We start from the raw sequence: 18,223 nt of genomic DNA on the forward strand, positions 1-18,223 counted from the left end.
AACAGTTTATGCTTTTTAGATGTAATGTTAGCCAGCTAACCAAAAGTAAAATTTCTGTAGTTTCTTAGTTCTAGAAATTTCAACTATGTTAGGTTTGGTGTCTGCTTCCTCCTGTGTGATTACATAACCAAGGAAATAAACATGTTGTTTGAGACATTCAAATCAATAGGGAACCATTAGAGATTATGGATTATATATGCAAATAAAAATGTCTATCAAATTAGTTAGATGACAAAATCAGAAAGGTAAGAGGAAACAGGTACAAAATCCTACCAGAATATGCAAGTGTGCTTTTGTTTTTTTTTTTTTTTTTTAGTATTGGTTGTAGCTTGGTGTTAATGATTAACCCTCCACTCATGAAATCTTTACAATGTAGAAACACTTCCTTTATGATCATGGTCTTATTTATTCTAGATTGTCAGCAATAAATATCATCATAAAAACTAATTTACAAAGGAGGTATTGGACTCTGAAAAGTGGAGTTGTTATAAAATCATATGCATGGTGTATAAAGTCCTTATCCTAATATTAAATACTGCATACTGGGCTCAACCTAACTAAGCAGATGCAGACAGAAAGTGTGTACAGATGCATGTTCTAACAAACAGACACTCTGAATTTGATCTGTGTCTACCCACATACAGCAGTGGAGGCTCCGTCTCCAGCAGCATCTCCCTGCATCTGAGAGTGAAGCGGCACTAATCCACTTTAACTTCAGTTAGAGGGGTTTACTCTGTACTAGGATACTGAGCACTTTTGAAAACAACAACCAACACCTCAGACAAGCAAACAAACAAGCCACCAAGATTTTCACAGCATGTTTGCTACCACAGAATTTAGGATCTTAGCCATACTCAGAGTTCGGTATATTGTTAAATTGAAGAAGCTCATATTTATTCCTCTGGATTTCAGTCATACAAAATATTTTATAAAATCTAACCTCGTCTACGTTTGATTTTACCTGTCCTTGGTTGAGTGTCAATGTTTGCTGGTTTCTTGCTTCTCCTCACCACAGGGAGACTCTGTTCAGGCAGGTGACGACTCCCCATTCTCAGATTCTGTGACTTTGGAACAAACCACCAGTAGCATTGGCGGGTCCAGTGGCCGGGTCAGTCTGTGGCTGCAGTGTGTGCTCCCCAAACTCACCGTAAAGCTCTTCGCTGCAGATGTGGGGAACAAAGGCACAGGTACAGGGCGGGCGCTGCTGTTCTTTCCTGCTGGAGAGATAAATGCTTACTGCCTTTAGAGGAAATGTGGTCCACTTTCCTCCATGTGGGTCCATAGTGTTTGACTTTGTGAAATCTAATTTTGCTCATTGGTAATTAAAATTTACCCCAGAAGGAACAAGGGACTAACCCTAGATTATAACGGCATTGAATTGTCAGTATTCAGAGATCTTGGCTGATAGCAGATTTATCTATTCAAATAACAAGTGTGGTTTCTCCTAACTTGAGATAGCTATATGCCTTCTGTTAGTATTAAGGCCTTTTGACTAATGTTGCTTATAAATCTAGAAGTCTGTATAAACTTAACGCCCTACATGGTCAGGATGCACCAGTCAGTATGAAATATAAAACAGTACATTTGGATGTTGCCTATGAGGGCTGTCCTGACACTGACACTGTTTCTTTGCAGAGGTTTGTATGGTCAGTGAACTAGAAGACCTCAGTGCATCCATAGACGTGCAGGACGTGTACACCAAAGTGAAGTGTAAGATAGAGAGTTTCAATGTTGACCACTATCAAAGCAGGTAAATAATGAGTAGTAAACACAGGAAAAGCTGTTTCCTTTGAGCTCAGTCACCTAAGGGTGTTTCTATTTTACAATTGTGATTACTCTCAAAGAGAATGCTTAACAGATGAAACTGTTTTCCTAGTTTTCTTTTATTCTTATCCAATAAAACTTTATAACATGGCATATAGCTCTTCATAAATATCCACATAACTGCTTTTACAGGTCACCTCATGTGTGTTTGCCATGTGTCACAGATTTGCTAAGATGCCTAGAACACATTGATATTGGTTGCTTTGTAGTCTACACTGAGATAGAGCACCTACTTATGCCCTTTAACACTTAGGGGACTTCTCCCTTATTATAAATCATGTAAGTGACATAAACCTAAAACCACATTATTCCCTATGTAGTCCTTCTGCACCAAAAGTAAGATTCTGTGAAAGTATGATTTTTTTTGTAATAATTAATACATAAAATTAGAAGAAAGATGTTTTCCAATGTTTTAAAATGATCTTGACATTAATGTTTCCTAAATAAAAGCACAAATCCATATTTCTCATTTAAATTTATAATTACAGTGTTTTATTTTTAATTTGAACTATAACACATACAATAAATTCAAAGATCCTATTAAAATATGTTAAGTAGTATTTTCAATTCCACAGTAATTTCTCTTACAGTCTTAGAATCTATTTTCTTATGACTTAATAGCATTCATCAGCTCAAGAGTTTTGCTGTGTAGCTTGGATGCCCATTGTGTTTTTATACATGTATTGATCTATTACATTCCCTAAAATAATTCTGTATTTGTCTATTCTCACATGTCATATTGCTTATAGAAACAAAATCCACATCCATGACAGACGAAAATTGTCATTATGAAATATAAAATACTTCAATTGCTATGTAGTAGAACTTGTCATAATACTATCTTAATAATCAGGTGGTAATTATTTTTGTCATATTAACAATGAAATGTTAATTGGCATTCGATTTTCTTTAATTTCTCTCCAGTACAGTACATTTAAGATGATGTGATTTGTCATGTAATATATCAATGCAAGAGTTGAAGTAACTTCTGATATGATTATTATGTACTATAGTTTATTCTTAGTTTTACTGTAGTATGTAAATTTTAAAATTTAGAAAAATTATTCATTATAATGATATGCTCATTAATATATTTTACATGCTGGGCTCTATTCTAAGCACTGGGGATATAAATCTTAAGGAAAATAGACAAAGATTTTACATCTTTACCTTCTCATCTTATGGTATAGAATTGATGAAAAAGAAAAACAGTTCAATCTCTCATTAGGAGACAGGCTCCCATGCTGAGCCATCAGAATGCCGTGCTGATGGTTCTGCTGGGTGCGCTGTTACGTCTGTGCTTAAGTACAGTGTGCTTAAGTACAGTGGAGCCTGGTTTAATTTTGAGCCGTTGATATGGTTATGTTTGGTCAGAGAACAGATAAGGTGAACTTGTGTCTTCCAGGCCAGGGGAAGGTTGGCAGTCAGGACATTTTGAAGGAGTATTTCTGCAGTGCAAAGAAAAACCTGTGGTGAGACTCATTTAGTAATTTTGATTTTTGAGAATATATTTTAAATTGTCTGTATTTGTTCTATTTTCCTTCCAATAGGACTAATATTTGTGAGAATTAGAACTAAGAGTCAATTCTTCTAGACTTCTTCCTCTAAATTATGTTAAAATTTAAAGTTGCTTATTCTTTTAATCTGCTCATGTTTTGTGACCATATTCCTTTGTAGCAATTGAGTAAACTCACCAAAAGGCAAAGGTATGGCTATATCGTATTTATTATTATTTTATCATTTATGAATGCCATGTTGACTTTTTGAAAGGTTGTTCCATTTGTAAGTATCTTCTGGATTGCCATTGCTAGAAATGTAAAGTACTATTGTATATGGAAAGCAATTATTTTATTATTTTTTATTTACTTCCATTTGCAATGATTTTGCAGAAGAAAGTACAGACAGAGCCCCATCAGAAACGGCTCAGACCTGAACCTGTGCAAACTTGAGCAGAATTAAAAATCTTTCCAGCTTTTTTTTTTCCCGCTTATTGCTTTTCTTTTTCTTTTTCTTTTTTATTTTATTTTTTTGTCTTTTCACCTTCTTTGCTCCTGTCCATCACCTCAAGCCATGGGGAAGAGTGTTGGTCTTTGGGGCAATGTGGAGGTGTCTTCCTTTCCTGTACTGACAAGCTGAACAGACGCACCTTGCTGGTTCGACCCGTCAGCAAGCAGGACCCTTTTCGTAACTGTTCTGCCTTCTTTCCTTCTGTAAGACATCATTTTAAAGCTATCCCTCAGAATCCCCCTAACAAGTGGCAAAGATGGAATTGAGCTGTCCATGAGGTCAACTCTTGATGTTTATTCTTGTCATTCAAATTTACTTTATTAGGAAACTTTATTAGTATTCTCATGTTACAGATTGGCTTTCTACCATACTCTGGAAAGTCCTCTGGATACTATTGCTATTCTGAGTTTATAAATAAGAATTAATATTGCCATCACTATAAGAAAATCGAAGTCTGCTATTAAGTAAAATGACTTTTAGTTGAACTTGTGTTGAATGATCAAGAGTTGACCAATACTGCATTTGTCATTCCTTGTTTCCTTCTTGCCAAGACTGCTTTTTGTTTGTTTTCTTTATTTTCTGTTATGCAGTTGTCATCTTCTCATAGATAATTGGAAGTACTTTATTGCTGTCTTAAATCCAGACAAGTTTGTACTTCTGTTGTTTTCTGGGTACAAAATGCACCCTAATGACTTTCAGAAGTGTCAAATTTATATTTTTTTAATGGTCAACATATGTAAACATGTTGTTAGACATACTTGTTTTAAGTGACATTCTTAAAGTTAATAAAATTTATGAAATTTTAAAATAGAGCCAACGCCTAGGCTACCACCTCACTACAAACATTAATGTTTCCTCAGCATATGCAAAATTTTTTCATAGACTTCAAAAGGCATAAATATTATCTTTAAAAGTATTTCATGAGTTTCTCCTTACATGTAAAGCTTGTATTAGCATTTTAGCAAATCACCTCTTCATTTGATGTTTAACATTTTCTAATCACTTCTTTCATGCTAGAAGTAGAGTCTGAGATATGGCGTCTAGAAGCCCTGCTTAGTTTTCTTTTTCTTTACTTGCATGCCCATTAATATCCATGAGGAGAATTCTTAGGCAGCAAGTGACTTTATCACGGAGCCCCAGGTATTTTATTGTGAATTCCTTGAAATTTTTTGATGTTTTTCTTTCTATATTAAAAAAAAAAATAGTTGCCCTGGAATAGAGTTAGAGATGTGTAGAGGACTGCACACTGCATAAACAGTCAATCCCTTGGACTCCATCCTCTTCAGTTACTTACATGACAGTTTAGCTGTCTGTTAAAATAAGAATTCATTTTAAATGGTATGAGATACTTATTTTTTGCCACATGAAAATAAAATATGAAAAGAAATATATTTTTTAAAAACTGTTGTACCTGTACAACAGGTTAAAAAATGAAAGCCTTTCCCTTATGTGGCCTATCTTTCAAGAATATTTATATTCCACGTTCCAAAGATTTTTTTTTTAAGCACTAGTATTTTTAAATGCCTTTTATACTCTTCCCAGAGTTTAAATGAACATTTATTATGGGATTATTTAGATTAGTGTAGCCTTCTCCTCAAAGTACAGTTTAGACACCTGGGACTTGGAGCATTACTATGGCCTCTTCCATTGGGGTGATGACAGACCCTTTGCCCATGTTACTGCCTACTGGCCAGCAGCATATGGATTAAAATGCACTCTGTTTTGCATTACTGTGATTCTGTTTCTTCCAAGGATAGAAAGAGAAAACAAGGGAATCAGAGACAGATACAAAGAGGAAGTTTGGAAAGGTTAAGATGGAAGACCACTAAGGGAAAACAATATTTAGCACTAAATTATTGCTGTGTGTGTGGTTTTTTTTTTAAATCCCCAGTGGTCAAGTATTTAACTATAAAAATGCGTATAAAGTTTTTTCACCTTTCTTCATTATAAAGTCCACTTTAAAAGAAAAATTAGCAGCTGCCAGTTGAGCTCAGATGTACTCACAAAGCATGTGTGAGTCCTTCGGTTCAATCCCTAGCAGCACACATGCCTGTGTGTACCCACAAACAGTAGCAAACAGACACTAGGAAAAAACAAAAACTCAGCAATAAAATGTGAACGGTATAGTTATTTCTCTCATCCCCGGTTGGCTATAGGCGTCTACCCGAAAGAAAGTAGTCCCCAAGGGGCCCTGGAGGTCATGGGTTACAGACTTGGAGACACCTCGGCACATTGCTTCCCATGTCATGTGTCTGTAATGTGGGTCTTTCTTTTTCTTCTCTATTTGACTTCTGTTATTAATATCACTCCCTGGGCCCTGTATCTAAAAACATTCATCTTGTCTGGAGTTAGGAAGTCTAATTTTATGTATCTCTAATTGATTGGGGAGGATAGTTTTCTCAGGGAATTCCTAACTCTCAGGTCTATCAGTGTAATATCCTGGGAAGCTTTTACCCGCTCTATAGAACTGACCACTCCCATGTTTATTAAGTGTAGGACCAACACAAATTCTGTCTCCTCTAAAAAAATGGCATCTGTGTTGTGCTTGCCTTTTGTGGAACAGACAACTACAAAACTCCTCGATGGCTCTCATCAACAGCATGGATTTCTCTCTCTGACATACACAAAAGCCGTGACAAAAAATGTCCGCCATAAGCTAACCTCGAGAAATGAAAGAAGAAGTTTTCACAGATTGTCTGAGGGCTTCATGGATGGTTCACCTCACTTTCTCCACGAGATTCTTCTCTCTGCACAAGCCTTTGATGTTGTGCTTTGTTTCCCTTTACTTAATGCTATTGCAAGCATATTCCAGACGAAACTACCAAGGACCCAAAAAGAGAAAAGGAAATCTACTGGTCAGCCCATGAGGACCCATGCGCTGACTTCCCGCAACTTACCCTTGATTTATATCAATACAAGTGTGATCAGAATTTTTGTTCCCCAAACTGAAGAAACACAGTCAACTGTTGAAGGTATAGTTTTCTGGTTTCATTTTATTTCATGTGTGTGGAATGTGCAGATGGGTGGCTGGGTGTGGTGTATTAAATTAGTTTTTCTGTCACATGGACAAAATTATTAATATATGGACATAAGTCTTATTTCACATTTGGCTTTGTTTTTTACAGGTGTTACTACATATCTAAGTATCTAACTCTATTAATTTAGTAGAATGAGAAAACTGAGATTATTTTTCCTTGCTAACATTTTGCTTTCTGTCTGTAATTCTAATGTGGTATTCAATTAGTATCCAAGATACATAAATTTTTGTTAAAAAAAAAAAACAAAATAACATTCATAATGATGAAATGTGTGCAAATTCTGTTATAAATACCCAGTAACAGGGTGGGAAGAAAACTTTGTCAACAGACCTAGCATGGCCTTTTCAGGTTTCTTAGTGGCTTCTGTAGATCCAAGTCTTTGATTGTGTCAGTAGCCCTGCTTCCACTCAGAAGGGGGATTGCAGCGTTTTAGTTTCCTCCATGGAAGAAAAATGTAGTGAAGATTTAGAAGTTTTGAGAGATGCCGTAGCTCAGTTGTTTATGCTGAGAATTTTCCTATTATACAGACTGAGTTAGAATCCCACCTTTGCTGCTGGGGTTTGAATTGTGAGCACATCCAGCCAAGCTGTCAGTACATGGCTGTAGTTATTTGTTGGGGTTGCAGGTTGCCACAATAGCATAGTGACACCAAGGTCGCTCTTCAGCATGCTAGATGCTTTCAAGTAATGGCACTGGGAGAAGATGCATATAGCAGCAGCTCCATAGTAAATTCTCACTTAATAGAAATAGTCCCATGAGGAAGTTACATCCTTTCTGCTAAAGGAGCATTTTGCATGCCTCACGTGAATCCTACTGTCACAAAGAAATCCTTGGTCAGATTTAACAATGTGACAATACTGAAGTGAGGAACACACTGAGTTGTGATCTTCCTTATGCTATCTTTCTCTGTTCCCATGGCTATAATTAACCAGGAATTAATAAACAACAGAAGTTTATCTCTCACATTGGTGCTTGGAAGACCCACATGAAGGTGTTGGCAGAGTCTCTGTGTGGTGATGGCCGTTTTCTGCTTGTTATAATGGCTATGATGTTATAAAACTGTGATATTACAAAGTGATAAGTTAAGTATGCTTTCAACTTTAGGTATTTTAATCTACTGAGCTTACGAGAAACTTAAAGGACTCTCCCAACTCAATTATTTTATATTTGACTTGAGAAATTTGGGTTTAAAGAGAAGAATCTTTTATTTATTTATTTATTTATTTATTTATTTATTTATTTTTTGAGACAGGGTTTCTCTGTCACTTTGGAGCCTGTCCTGGAACTAGCTCTTGTAGACCAGGCTGGTCTCGAACTCCCAGAGATCTGCCTGCCTCTGCCTCCGGAGTGCTGGGATTAAAGATATGCACCACTACCGCCTGGCCTAAAGAGAAGAATCTTATGCTATAATTTCACAAAAATCCTCTGTATTTGTAATTCAGAATAATGAAGCAAGATTATGATTTCAGAGTTGTTTATAGCCTTTTCGCTTAAAGCACACACACACACACACACACACACACACACACACACACACACACACACACACACACACACACACACACACACACACACACACAGTTTTACCTCCACAAGGATGATCTTTCTGAATTATAGTTCTTGCTAATGTAAAGCTTGGTAATATGAAGCTTTTTAATAACATCTGATTATGATAAAATTATCTTTAACATCCTAGTGTTTTATTCAGGTAGGTGATTTTGAAAGTATGAATACAACCTGAGTGTTGTCTGCCTCTTTCATAGTTACCTAGATTCTAAACCTACAGGTGTTCTACTTCCCAGGTTAGTTTTTTTGTTTTAGCTTAGTGATCTGGGTTTTGGATTCAGCATGTGGTGTTTCCTGGGGTGAGTTGTTCCTGGTGATACTCAATTAAGGTGGCTGAAGTGAAGGAGGAAGGCATCAGTTTTCATGTTGGAAATGCTTTAAAAGTGAACATTCTCTCATTTGGTTCGATTATTCAGTGCAGGTTAAATAAGGCAGAAAGGTAGGGTTGTGTGTCTCTAGCTACAATGTAACTGAAGAAATCACTCAAGCCATGTTTCCTTGTATAAATTCATTGTTTCAGTGTTTTTTCTTGTAAATGAAAGGAATTATAAATGGAATATTTTCTATAATAAAAGCAACATTTTAATTTAATTTATGAAACTTGTCAGTAAGTAGTTGTATTTTACCTTGTAACCCCTGAGAGCATGCTGGGCTCTAACAGAGTTCCCTCCTTGGACCTGGTTTGTATGTAACACAGTATGTAATTTTTCTTCCATGTGCACCCCATTTACTGCTTCTATTGCAGTTGAGATTTCATTTGGCGGGTAGTGTATCTGCAGCCTGGAAGGACAGTTAGCAAGTTCACTAATTGTACTTCTGTGGTGTAGTCTATTGGCCAGGCTTACTATTTATTGACTTAATTGATGCCTTCTGCTTAATCAGAGGCTTTACCCACATGGAACTATTAAGCTTGGTATATAATGCAAGATCTGTGAAATGTAAACACTGTTGATAGTATGAGGACCTATAATCAAGCCAGACCTCCTGTCATTTGAAAATCGCACAGCTGTGTGAGACGTAGTTTTCTGTTTGATCTTTTGTGCATTGGGCTTTTTAAATAATTATGCTTACTGAGATGTCCACATGCTGATACTTACTATGATAGTTCATCTCCTTCACTCCCATGTGCTGTCTACCTCCTCCCCACTCCCTGCCACTGTAGCCTTTTCTCCCTTTTACTCACCCTCCTGCCCTTGCCGCCTAGCTTCATTCTGTGTTTTCATTTTCTGAACTCTAACTTTCTTGCTTTGAACTAATCAGAGTCAGACTGTACCAAGTGTGCTGCTGAAGCAGCTGGAAATAATCTCCCAGCTTGTGCATTCTCTGGGCAGTATAGTTTGGGAAACACGGGTTGTGCCTTTGTACGACGTTTAGGAGGCCTTGCGCCCAGCCCTTCTCTGATCTGTTTGTGGCAGATCCTAATGTTTCCTTGAGAAGAAGCAGAAGGTTTCATCTGTCCCTCGTTTTCTACTCATAGTCCCACCGCTGCCGTTCTCAGTGGTGCCTCACACAAGGTAGCCAGGTATACTAGCACTGAGCTATGTTACTCGCCTTACCGTTTTGATATTTATTTACTTACTTACTTACTTTGGTTTTTCGAGACAGGGCCTCTCTGTATTGTTTTGGAGCCTGTAGACCACAGAGATCCGCCTGTCTCTGTCTCCTGAGTTCTGGGATTAAAGGCATGAGCCACCTACAGGTTTTTAAGTGTATTTACTTAAGGTGTAGAAAGTTGTATATCATATTAATATTGTTTAAATAATAGCTAAACAACCCTTGTAGTTTACTTATATTAGAAGTCATTTAATTTAATGAATAGGATCATTAAAAATCCCTATCCTTTCCAGATAATCTGAAGTAGATGTGAGTCACAACAAAAATAAGTGTGCATTGTATGAGCATACAAGGTTACTTAATCTCTCATTTAATGCAAAGAGAAGAATTAGGACTGAGGCATCTGTGTAATCTTGATCATCATGTTGTTTTTCTATAACTCTTCTCATCTTTATCAAAAAGTAGCACCTGTTTCTTAAGCCCATTCCCAGGTACAGTCATTGCAATTCAAGACACCTCTGATGACAAACTAAGATGTTTTCTCACATTAAATCTTTAGCCCTTTACCATCTTCAACACTGGAGCCATCCTATTTCTCTTTGATTTTCTGACATTTCATAACAGAAAGTGCTATGCTGTAATATAGTGATACACTTTGTTACCATTACACATCCACGTTTAAATTATTGAGAAGTTTTGTTGGCTTGCTGATATTCTGTTGTATATTTGTAATGTTAAAATTCCAGACCTGAAAATTACTTTCAAGAACTCTACAGTAGAATGGTTGTAGAATGAATTCATCATATGGCCTTAGTATTATATACATATAATACTGAATAATAACACTGAATAATAACAACATTGTTATATTGAGGCATGGTTGGTTATTTTTAATTATCATTTTAATTGTAGGAAACAGGAAACCACAATCTAGGATTTAAAGGAAACAGACATTAAAAAGGATCAAACTTTTTATTCCTGAGTGTAGCTTCTTGTTGTTTGTTATTCATTTACTGTTCTTGTTTTAAAGTATTACATCCCATTTCCTCAAATATTTTTCATTATGCGTCATATCTCTTAATTTTGTTGCAGTGAACCAGGCAGCAAAGGAAGACACGATGGTTTTAAAAGTTGGTTCTGTCGCCATGGCTCCTCAGGCTGATAACCCGCTTGGCAGATCTGTCCTCAGGAAAGACATTTACCAGTAAGTTTTTACTTTCTTACATTTACCCTTGCAGTAATTTTGTCCTGCAGAATACAGTGATCAATAAAATAAAACTTGCTTGGTTTGGCCTCTAGAAATTCTTTTCCCTGGGGATCTTTTGATATTTCAAACCATGCTTTTCTGATTTTCCTCAGTTGTGGGTTTCTGAATTCATTCAGACAAATCAAGTATTGCTGTGAAGTGTTGATGAATAGCAGAATGTAAGGACCAAGTCGCCATAAACTAAAGAAGCTTAGCTTGGAAAACTTAGCAGCCCTCATATTTGACCAAATCTCTAATCACATGAGAAAATGAGGTCCTTTCTAGAACGACCACATGCTACTGGGGTTTTGTATCAAAGTGAAGTGTTTTCTTAATTTAAGTATAAGCCATTATTTGAAGTGTGGGCCTGTGGATGTCATATGGATCAAAGCTGTAAAGAAAAGCAAACTTCTAAGGAGAAATTTCACAGTAAACACTTTCTGTGCAAATGCTGGGCTCTGGATTCTGTCACCAAGTGTTTGCCAACCACACCAAGCGTACATGGATGACTCCACTGCCGAGCACATGCAACGAGCATGGTAAAAATAATGCATCGCTCACACTGAAGCTGGCCCTGCTGCCAGGCATAGACATACAATTGCAAAAAGCGCCATGTGAGGGCAGTCCCAGAAACACAGATGAACAAGTGGCTCTCCTGCTCTGCCTGCTGTTCCAGACTTCTGATGCCACATTTAGTCTTTTAAAACTGAATGCCTTCCTGTTCTCGAATAGTCACAGCTTTGAGAAGGTAACAATTTAAGTCAGTCTGAGGCCAGGCTTCAGTCTCCAGCCCTATGATAGGAGAGAGAAGTCCCCTTGCACATTTATTTTCTGTGCTTTGGGTAAGGTCTTATTTTACTTTTGAAGAAAAAAAAATCTGTATGAAAAGATCCTTGTACCAGTAGTGAAATAGACAAAAAGTTTTCCTCCCCTCTCTTGCCTTCCCTTTCCAGCCTCAAACCCCTGGAGATTTGCATCCTTATTGCTTGGAACTTGGTTTATACCCAGTGAGGTGCTTCCCTTAGGTTTGCTTCCTGTCCATCCAGCTCTTGTTGTTGGCTTTCTTCATGGACTTTCAGAGCACTACCTTAAATGTCAGCATCCCTTGGGGCCTTCCCTTTCCCTTTTCCTTTCCTTTTCTTCCCTTTCCGTTTTTCTCTTTTCTTGCCTATTTCTGCTGTCCTGGCTCAGGAGAAATTGAGTTCAAAGCATTTATAGTAACTTTGAAGTCCCACATACACTAGGCTTGCACAATGTGCCAGAGTGTCAGACACCATTGAGTTGTGGTGCCAGCAGGGTTGCTAGGAAGAGCAGTTTTGTGGAAAGCTCACATTCCATGTCATTTTTATGTAACTAACCTAAAGGTTAACCAGAAGCTCATCAAAAACATTCCAGGGTCTCATTGAGATGCTGTGTTCTCCGCATCACAGAACAGAAACCATGTAGGAGTGACTCGTTTAGAATAGAAATGCACATGGGCTGGAGAGATGGCTCAGCTATTCTCACAATCAAAAATATAGAATAGAAATACACTCATAAAGCAAAAGACCCTGTGTCCCAGGATTTCTTTTTTAAGGAATATTTAAGTCATAAATCTCAGTGGACAAGGCTGAAAAGATTCATATTATATGATTCCTAAATAAAGAAACTTTCTGAACACAAAGATTCACAGCAAAAGTAGATTACTAACTACTTCTCATGTTAAGGAATGAGGAAAAAAAATGGGAGTTGTATTAATAATGAAAGTATTCATTTTGATTCATGAAAATTTTCCTAAATTAGGTAGCAGAGGCAATGTTTAAAAGTGTGAGAGCTCACAGTTCCTGGTGTTTAAATTTAGATCAAACAAAAGCAGAAGCATATCCTTATCCTTCTGGAGTTTTATGGAATGGTTATCACCTAAATAAGATCATTTACAATTTTGGCCAATGGTTGCCTTCAGGCCTTTTCCCTTAGAGACTAAATACAGATTCCTATCATAATTTTCTTGGTCTTTCAGAGAACACAAATCCTCTCACCTCAGTAGCTTTCAGGTATACTCATACTACTCTAGAGAGATGCAAACTTTAGGAGCTATGTGTCAGGAGCTAGAAATAAATATACATACATATGTAAATATGCATATGCCGTGTGCGCACATGTGTACTTGCGCACACATACTTGCATGTGTTTGTGATGCCACAGTGATACCGTTACATTTCTGGTAGGAATGTAAAATGGCCATGTGAAGTCCTGAGCAGTTTCTGTTAAGACTAAGGATAGTTATCAGATAGTGCAGCAATTCTCCTGTGTATCTAAAGGCCCATCACATTGATAACGGAAAGCCTGAACAGTGCTCTACTTGAGAGAGCCTTTGAGTACACAGGGAAGCCCTGTCTTGAAGACAGTTAACCAAAGGTGATAGAATACAACTAGAATTGCAAATCCATGCTACCCTGGGTCAGTTCCAGTTGGAGTAAGGAGAGGTGTGAGGGGCGGTGTTGGCTTTAGTGTCTTTTTATGTGTGTTTTATGTATAATAACAATTATATCAAACAAGCACAGGGAAAGGTGACCTCTTAGCAAGAAACAAATGACTCAAAATTAAGTCAGTAAGAGAAAGACCACCAAATGGCATAATTACCTCCCTTAACTGATCTCGGTTTTTAATGTTTTCAGACATGGTTTCTCACTGAACCTGTAACTTGTGTAATTGAACTAGACTAGCTGGCCAGTAGTTTCCAGACATCTGCCTGTCTCCAAATCCTCATTATATTATAATGTTGCTGTCACACTTGCCTTTTTATCTGAGTGCTGGGGTTTGAACTCTGGTCCTCAGGCCTGCATGGCGAACATATCCCCGTAGCTCCAATGATAATTTTGTAAATTAAGTAATACCACAATATGCGCACTAGGAAATGAAGCTTTTCTTCTTTCCAGTATGTATTCCAAATACCGGCCATTTCTTTATGCTATGTTCACTGTTCATATCTAGTGGGTTTTGGCCACTTTCTTCTGAATGTGTGTCTCTGTTGTATTAAGTAATAGTGTGTCCTCTACATAGTCTTTTCCAAGATGTATTTGTGTTAACTCATTGTGGTCATCTTCTCATATTATTCTATTCAGAAAAAGATGCTTTTTTAAAAATGAGTATTTTATTCAGCATTTTTGTTTTGAACCAACTAGCCCTTTGAGTAGCTCTTTAACTTAAGTTAGCCCTTTTGTATTCATCTACATCTACATGTCACCAAGTGACCTTAACCTCGCCTGCTGCATGTCTTGATCTCCTTGCATCCAGCTGGCGACTCCAGCTTCTTCTCCCCAGAGTTCTCTCTGTCCAGAAGTCCTGCCTGTACCGCCTGCCTAACTATTGGTCATTCATCTTTTTATTAAACCAATCACAGTGACACACCTTCAGATAGTGCAAAGAAATATTCCATAACAGAGGTTTTTTTTTTTTTTTTTTTTTTTTTTTTTTATTATGAACAAGTTTACATCAAGGAGTTAGAGATTCTTAACTTATTTTTCACTAAATGTTTTTGTTTATATAATGAATATCCATTCTACATTCCACTACCTCCCTCCAACTCTCCTTATTATTGTCTCCAACTCCATCCCCCCAACTCTATTTCTTCTTTTGTTGTTAACGTTGCCCTGTGCAAATAGGTGTGTGGCCGTCTGTCTACAGGGCCATGAGCAGCCCACCCCAGCCTGCCCTCCACTGTAGCCTACAGCTACCAATATCTCCTCCAGTAGATGTGCTTTTCATTTAATATTGAACATTATCATTTTAAAAATTCTTAGTAACTCCAGTCTTTGTTTTTCTCAAGTCTTGTTCTATTTTGAAACTTTCTGTGATAGTTTTATTTAAATTTCAAGTTCTCTCTCAGTAGTCACCTATAGCTGTAACTGACCAACTCATGTGTGTTTTATAAGCTCTGAAATGACTCATCATCAGATACAAATATTAACAGATTTATCTGGTAAATAAAGTCAATGTATTTTATTTTTATTGTATAAGACAGCTTTAATCATGTTAAGTGAGGTAACCCAGACCCAGGAAGATAAACATGGTATGTACTCAATCATAAGCAGATATTAACTGTATAGTAAAGCATAACCATGCTTTAATCCACCCAGAGAAGGCAAGGTAACAAGGGGGACCCAACCCTGGAAGCATGGAGCTCCCTAGGAAGGAGAAATAGTGAGGAGACCCCCCTGGATGGATTGAGAGAGGTGGAGCATGGGAACTCAAGCGATCAGGATGGGGGTGGGCACACAGAGAGAGTGCTAATAGAGATGAATGGAAATTGGGGCCCTGTGGGGTCAGGTAGAAACCCAATGCAAGGGAAACTCCCAGCAGTCTTCAAAGATGGCCCTAGCTGCGCTGACAGCAGTAGATGCATAGCCTGAACTGGCCATCCCCTGTGATGAGATTTGTGACTACCCCTGTTGTCATTGGAGACTCTTAATCCAGTGACTGATTTTCTTAACTGCCATGTAATTAAAACATAATTATTCAATGTCTGGAATGTGCTGTCTTGTTCAGAGTTTTAACCAGTAAGTAAATGTCCATTTTCAGGTAGACAATTGTTTTACTCAGTTCTTTTCGAAGATAATTTCAATTGTGTTGTATGTGGTGTCAGCAATGTTCATGGAGGCAGCCATGAATTGCAAGGGGCTAATGTTCCTATTGTGGAGAAGAACATTGATGTGAGTGAGCAGGCAGTGGCCATAACTACTCTGGTTTTTAGTTCACATTGATGTCAGCACATATCAAAGCACACAGACAGAAGAATTCACAGCCGAGCTTATGATCATTCCTCACGTGACTTAACATCAGTAGTAACCTGTCCTGGTTGTGTGTAAAGGGGATATGTTTAAAAACGGGTAACATGCAGGTTGTAGAGACAGCTCAGCAATTGAGAGCACTTGTTGCTCTTACAGAGGACCTGGGATTGAATCCAAGCATCCACATGGTAGCTCCTAACCGCCTGTAACTCTAGTTCCAGGGAACCCCGTGACCTCTGTGAGCACAGAGCACACGCATGGTGTGCAATCACAGAGACAAACAGTCACACACATGAAATGAATTTTAAAAACAGGCAAGTATTTTTTCCAGGAATTGTCATCAGAAGCTTTCTTTTTTTATTGGTGAATGTAGCTCCATTTCCATCATTATTCCTTTTTGTAGTCTGCTAGAGCTTACTCTCTGTTTTAATCGGGAGCTATAGTTTCCAGATGCAGTGTTGAGATTAAGTTCTACAAATTCCCCCCAAATGTGCTCTTTCCTTCTCTCAGCCTCTGATTTCCTTCTGGGTAAATGATGTTCTCAAAATTATTCTCGTGTTGGATTTTGTTAAGGTATGTTACACTGACTAGTGATAATATGTCCCCAATCTTATGATATTATGTTGGCTTCAGATAGCTCCCTTTACTAAGTCCAAAGAGAGGGTGTTTAGAAGAACTTGCCTAAAAGCTTTGTTTTAAAATACTATTGGCGGAGTTTTAGTCCTTGTCATGTTCTTCGGCTGATCTAGCTGAGGGCTTGAGATTTACATTTGGCTCTAAGTAGCTACGTCTTTTGTGGCTTCCTGTAGCAGGATGTAAGTCTCCAAGCATCTGTGTCTGCTGCCAAAAGCTTCTTCAATATTAGTCTCAAACAGAAAATGACTCTAAGCTCTACTGCCATCAGTTGTAGAATGTTTTTAAAATATGTTTCACCCTTACGTTGAGCTCTTTTACTTTGCCCTTGCAAATTCATATTGGAAAGAATAGTAGGATGCTCTACAGGTCCTATCATGAGTTTCTTAATTTGGAAAAAAATTAGTCTATCTTATGGTTCTTTCAAATGCTCTTGTGTTTGTGAAGTGCACTAAGAGTGGAATGTATCATTTTCTGATTGGAGTCTTTCATTCAGGCACTGACATTTTCATGCTAACTTAATATAACATTTATGAGCTTAAACGTAGAAGAAGCAAAACGTACCTTTAAAATGTCTCTGAAGGGACAGCAAGATGGCTCAGCAAGTAAAGGAGTTTGCCACCAATTCTGACACCTGAGTTCAATTCCTGGGACCTACATAGTAAAGGAGATAAGCAGCCCGCAAAAGTTGTCCCCTGTCTTACACTCTTATCCACACACCCACCTATCACAACACATGAAATAAATGATTGTAATTAAAAACAGTGTAAGTATACCTTAAAATCAACACAAGGCTTTAAATCTGTAGAACATTTGGAATATAATGCTCGTTACCATGGAGACCAACATGCTGGGCAGATCTTTCGAAAAATAGTAAAATGCTGTTCTCATAAGAACCCGACACAAAATAATCTCTGTTCTATGGTAATAATAATTGAATGTTATAAATGAAGAGTATCATCTAGGTTTGTTTCCTTTAGGTGTTCATGGATGGAAGAATGATGGGAGGGTACATGATACATGCATACTTTCTAAAATGTCTTTTTAGCAAACTTACAAATGTGATGCGGCAAGGGCTATTTAGTTACAGTTTTAGCCAATGTTGACTAGTGTCAGTTTCCAGGCGAGAGCCTCGTATCTCTTCCTCAGAGAAGCTACGTAGAAGGAAAATCAGGAAGCAAGAACCATTCACATATTTACTACACAGGCACAGTAAGTTCCTGTGTGTGTGTGTGTGTGTGTGTGTGTGTGTGTGTGTGTGTGTGTGTGTGTTGTGTGAGTGTCTTGTCATCAGCAGCGAGATAACATGGTGACTCAGAAACACCCTTGCACTCCATGCCAAGGCACATGAGCAGTTGTTTTCTGAGGCATCAGTGTGCATGACAACTGCTCCTTGTACCTTTATTTTCTTCTACAACTGTGCCCACCGACGTGAATGTCCACAGATAAGCAGTGTTGTGTTCAGGCATTAGAAATGTTCATCTCTGTTTTGGAAGCTGTGACTCCCCTGTGTTGGACTATTCATTAGTCTGCTGTCCTGTAATTTCTAACTGTGAGCTTTGCTCAGCACTAGATACCAAAGAAGT

The 18,223-nt window shown here is 37.7% G+C and overlaps 1 protein-coding gene across 1 annotated transcript in view; it reads left to right on the top strand.

Moving 5' to 3' along the window:
* The window catches only part of Vps13b (vacuolar protein sorting 13 homolog B), a 408,041-nt gene that overhangs the window by 185,432 nt on the left and 204,386 nt on the right, over nt 1-18,223 (top strand). Inside the window, exons 26-30 of the mRNA XM_051202586.1 lie at nt 1,016-1,187; nt 1,636-1,750; nt 3,893-4,034; nt 6,395-6,803; nt 11,082-11,193. Coding sequence (XP_051058543.1) covers nt 1,016-1,187; nt 1,636-1,750; nt 3,893-4,034; nt 6,395-6,803; nt 11,082-11,193 — 950 coding nt within the window. The remainder of the gene's footprint in view (nt 1-1,015; nt 1,188-1,635; nt 1,751-3,892; nt 4,035-6,394; nt 6,804-11,081; nt 11,194-18,223) is intronic.

This window comes from Phodopus roborovskii, unplaced genomic scaffold, assembly GCF_943737965.1.
Source record: "Phodopus roborovskii unplaced genomic scaffold, PHOROB, whole genome shotgun sequence".
Taxonomy (NCBI): Eukaryota; Metazoa; Chordata; class Mammalia; order Rodentia; family Cricetidae; genus Phodopus; species Phodopus roborovskii.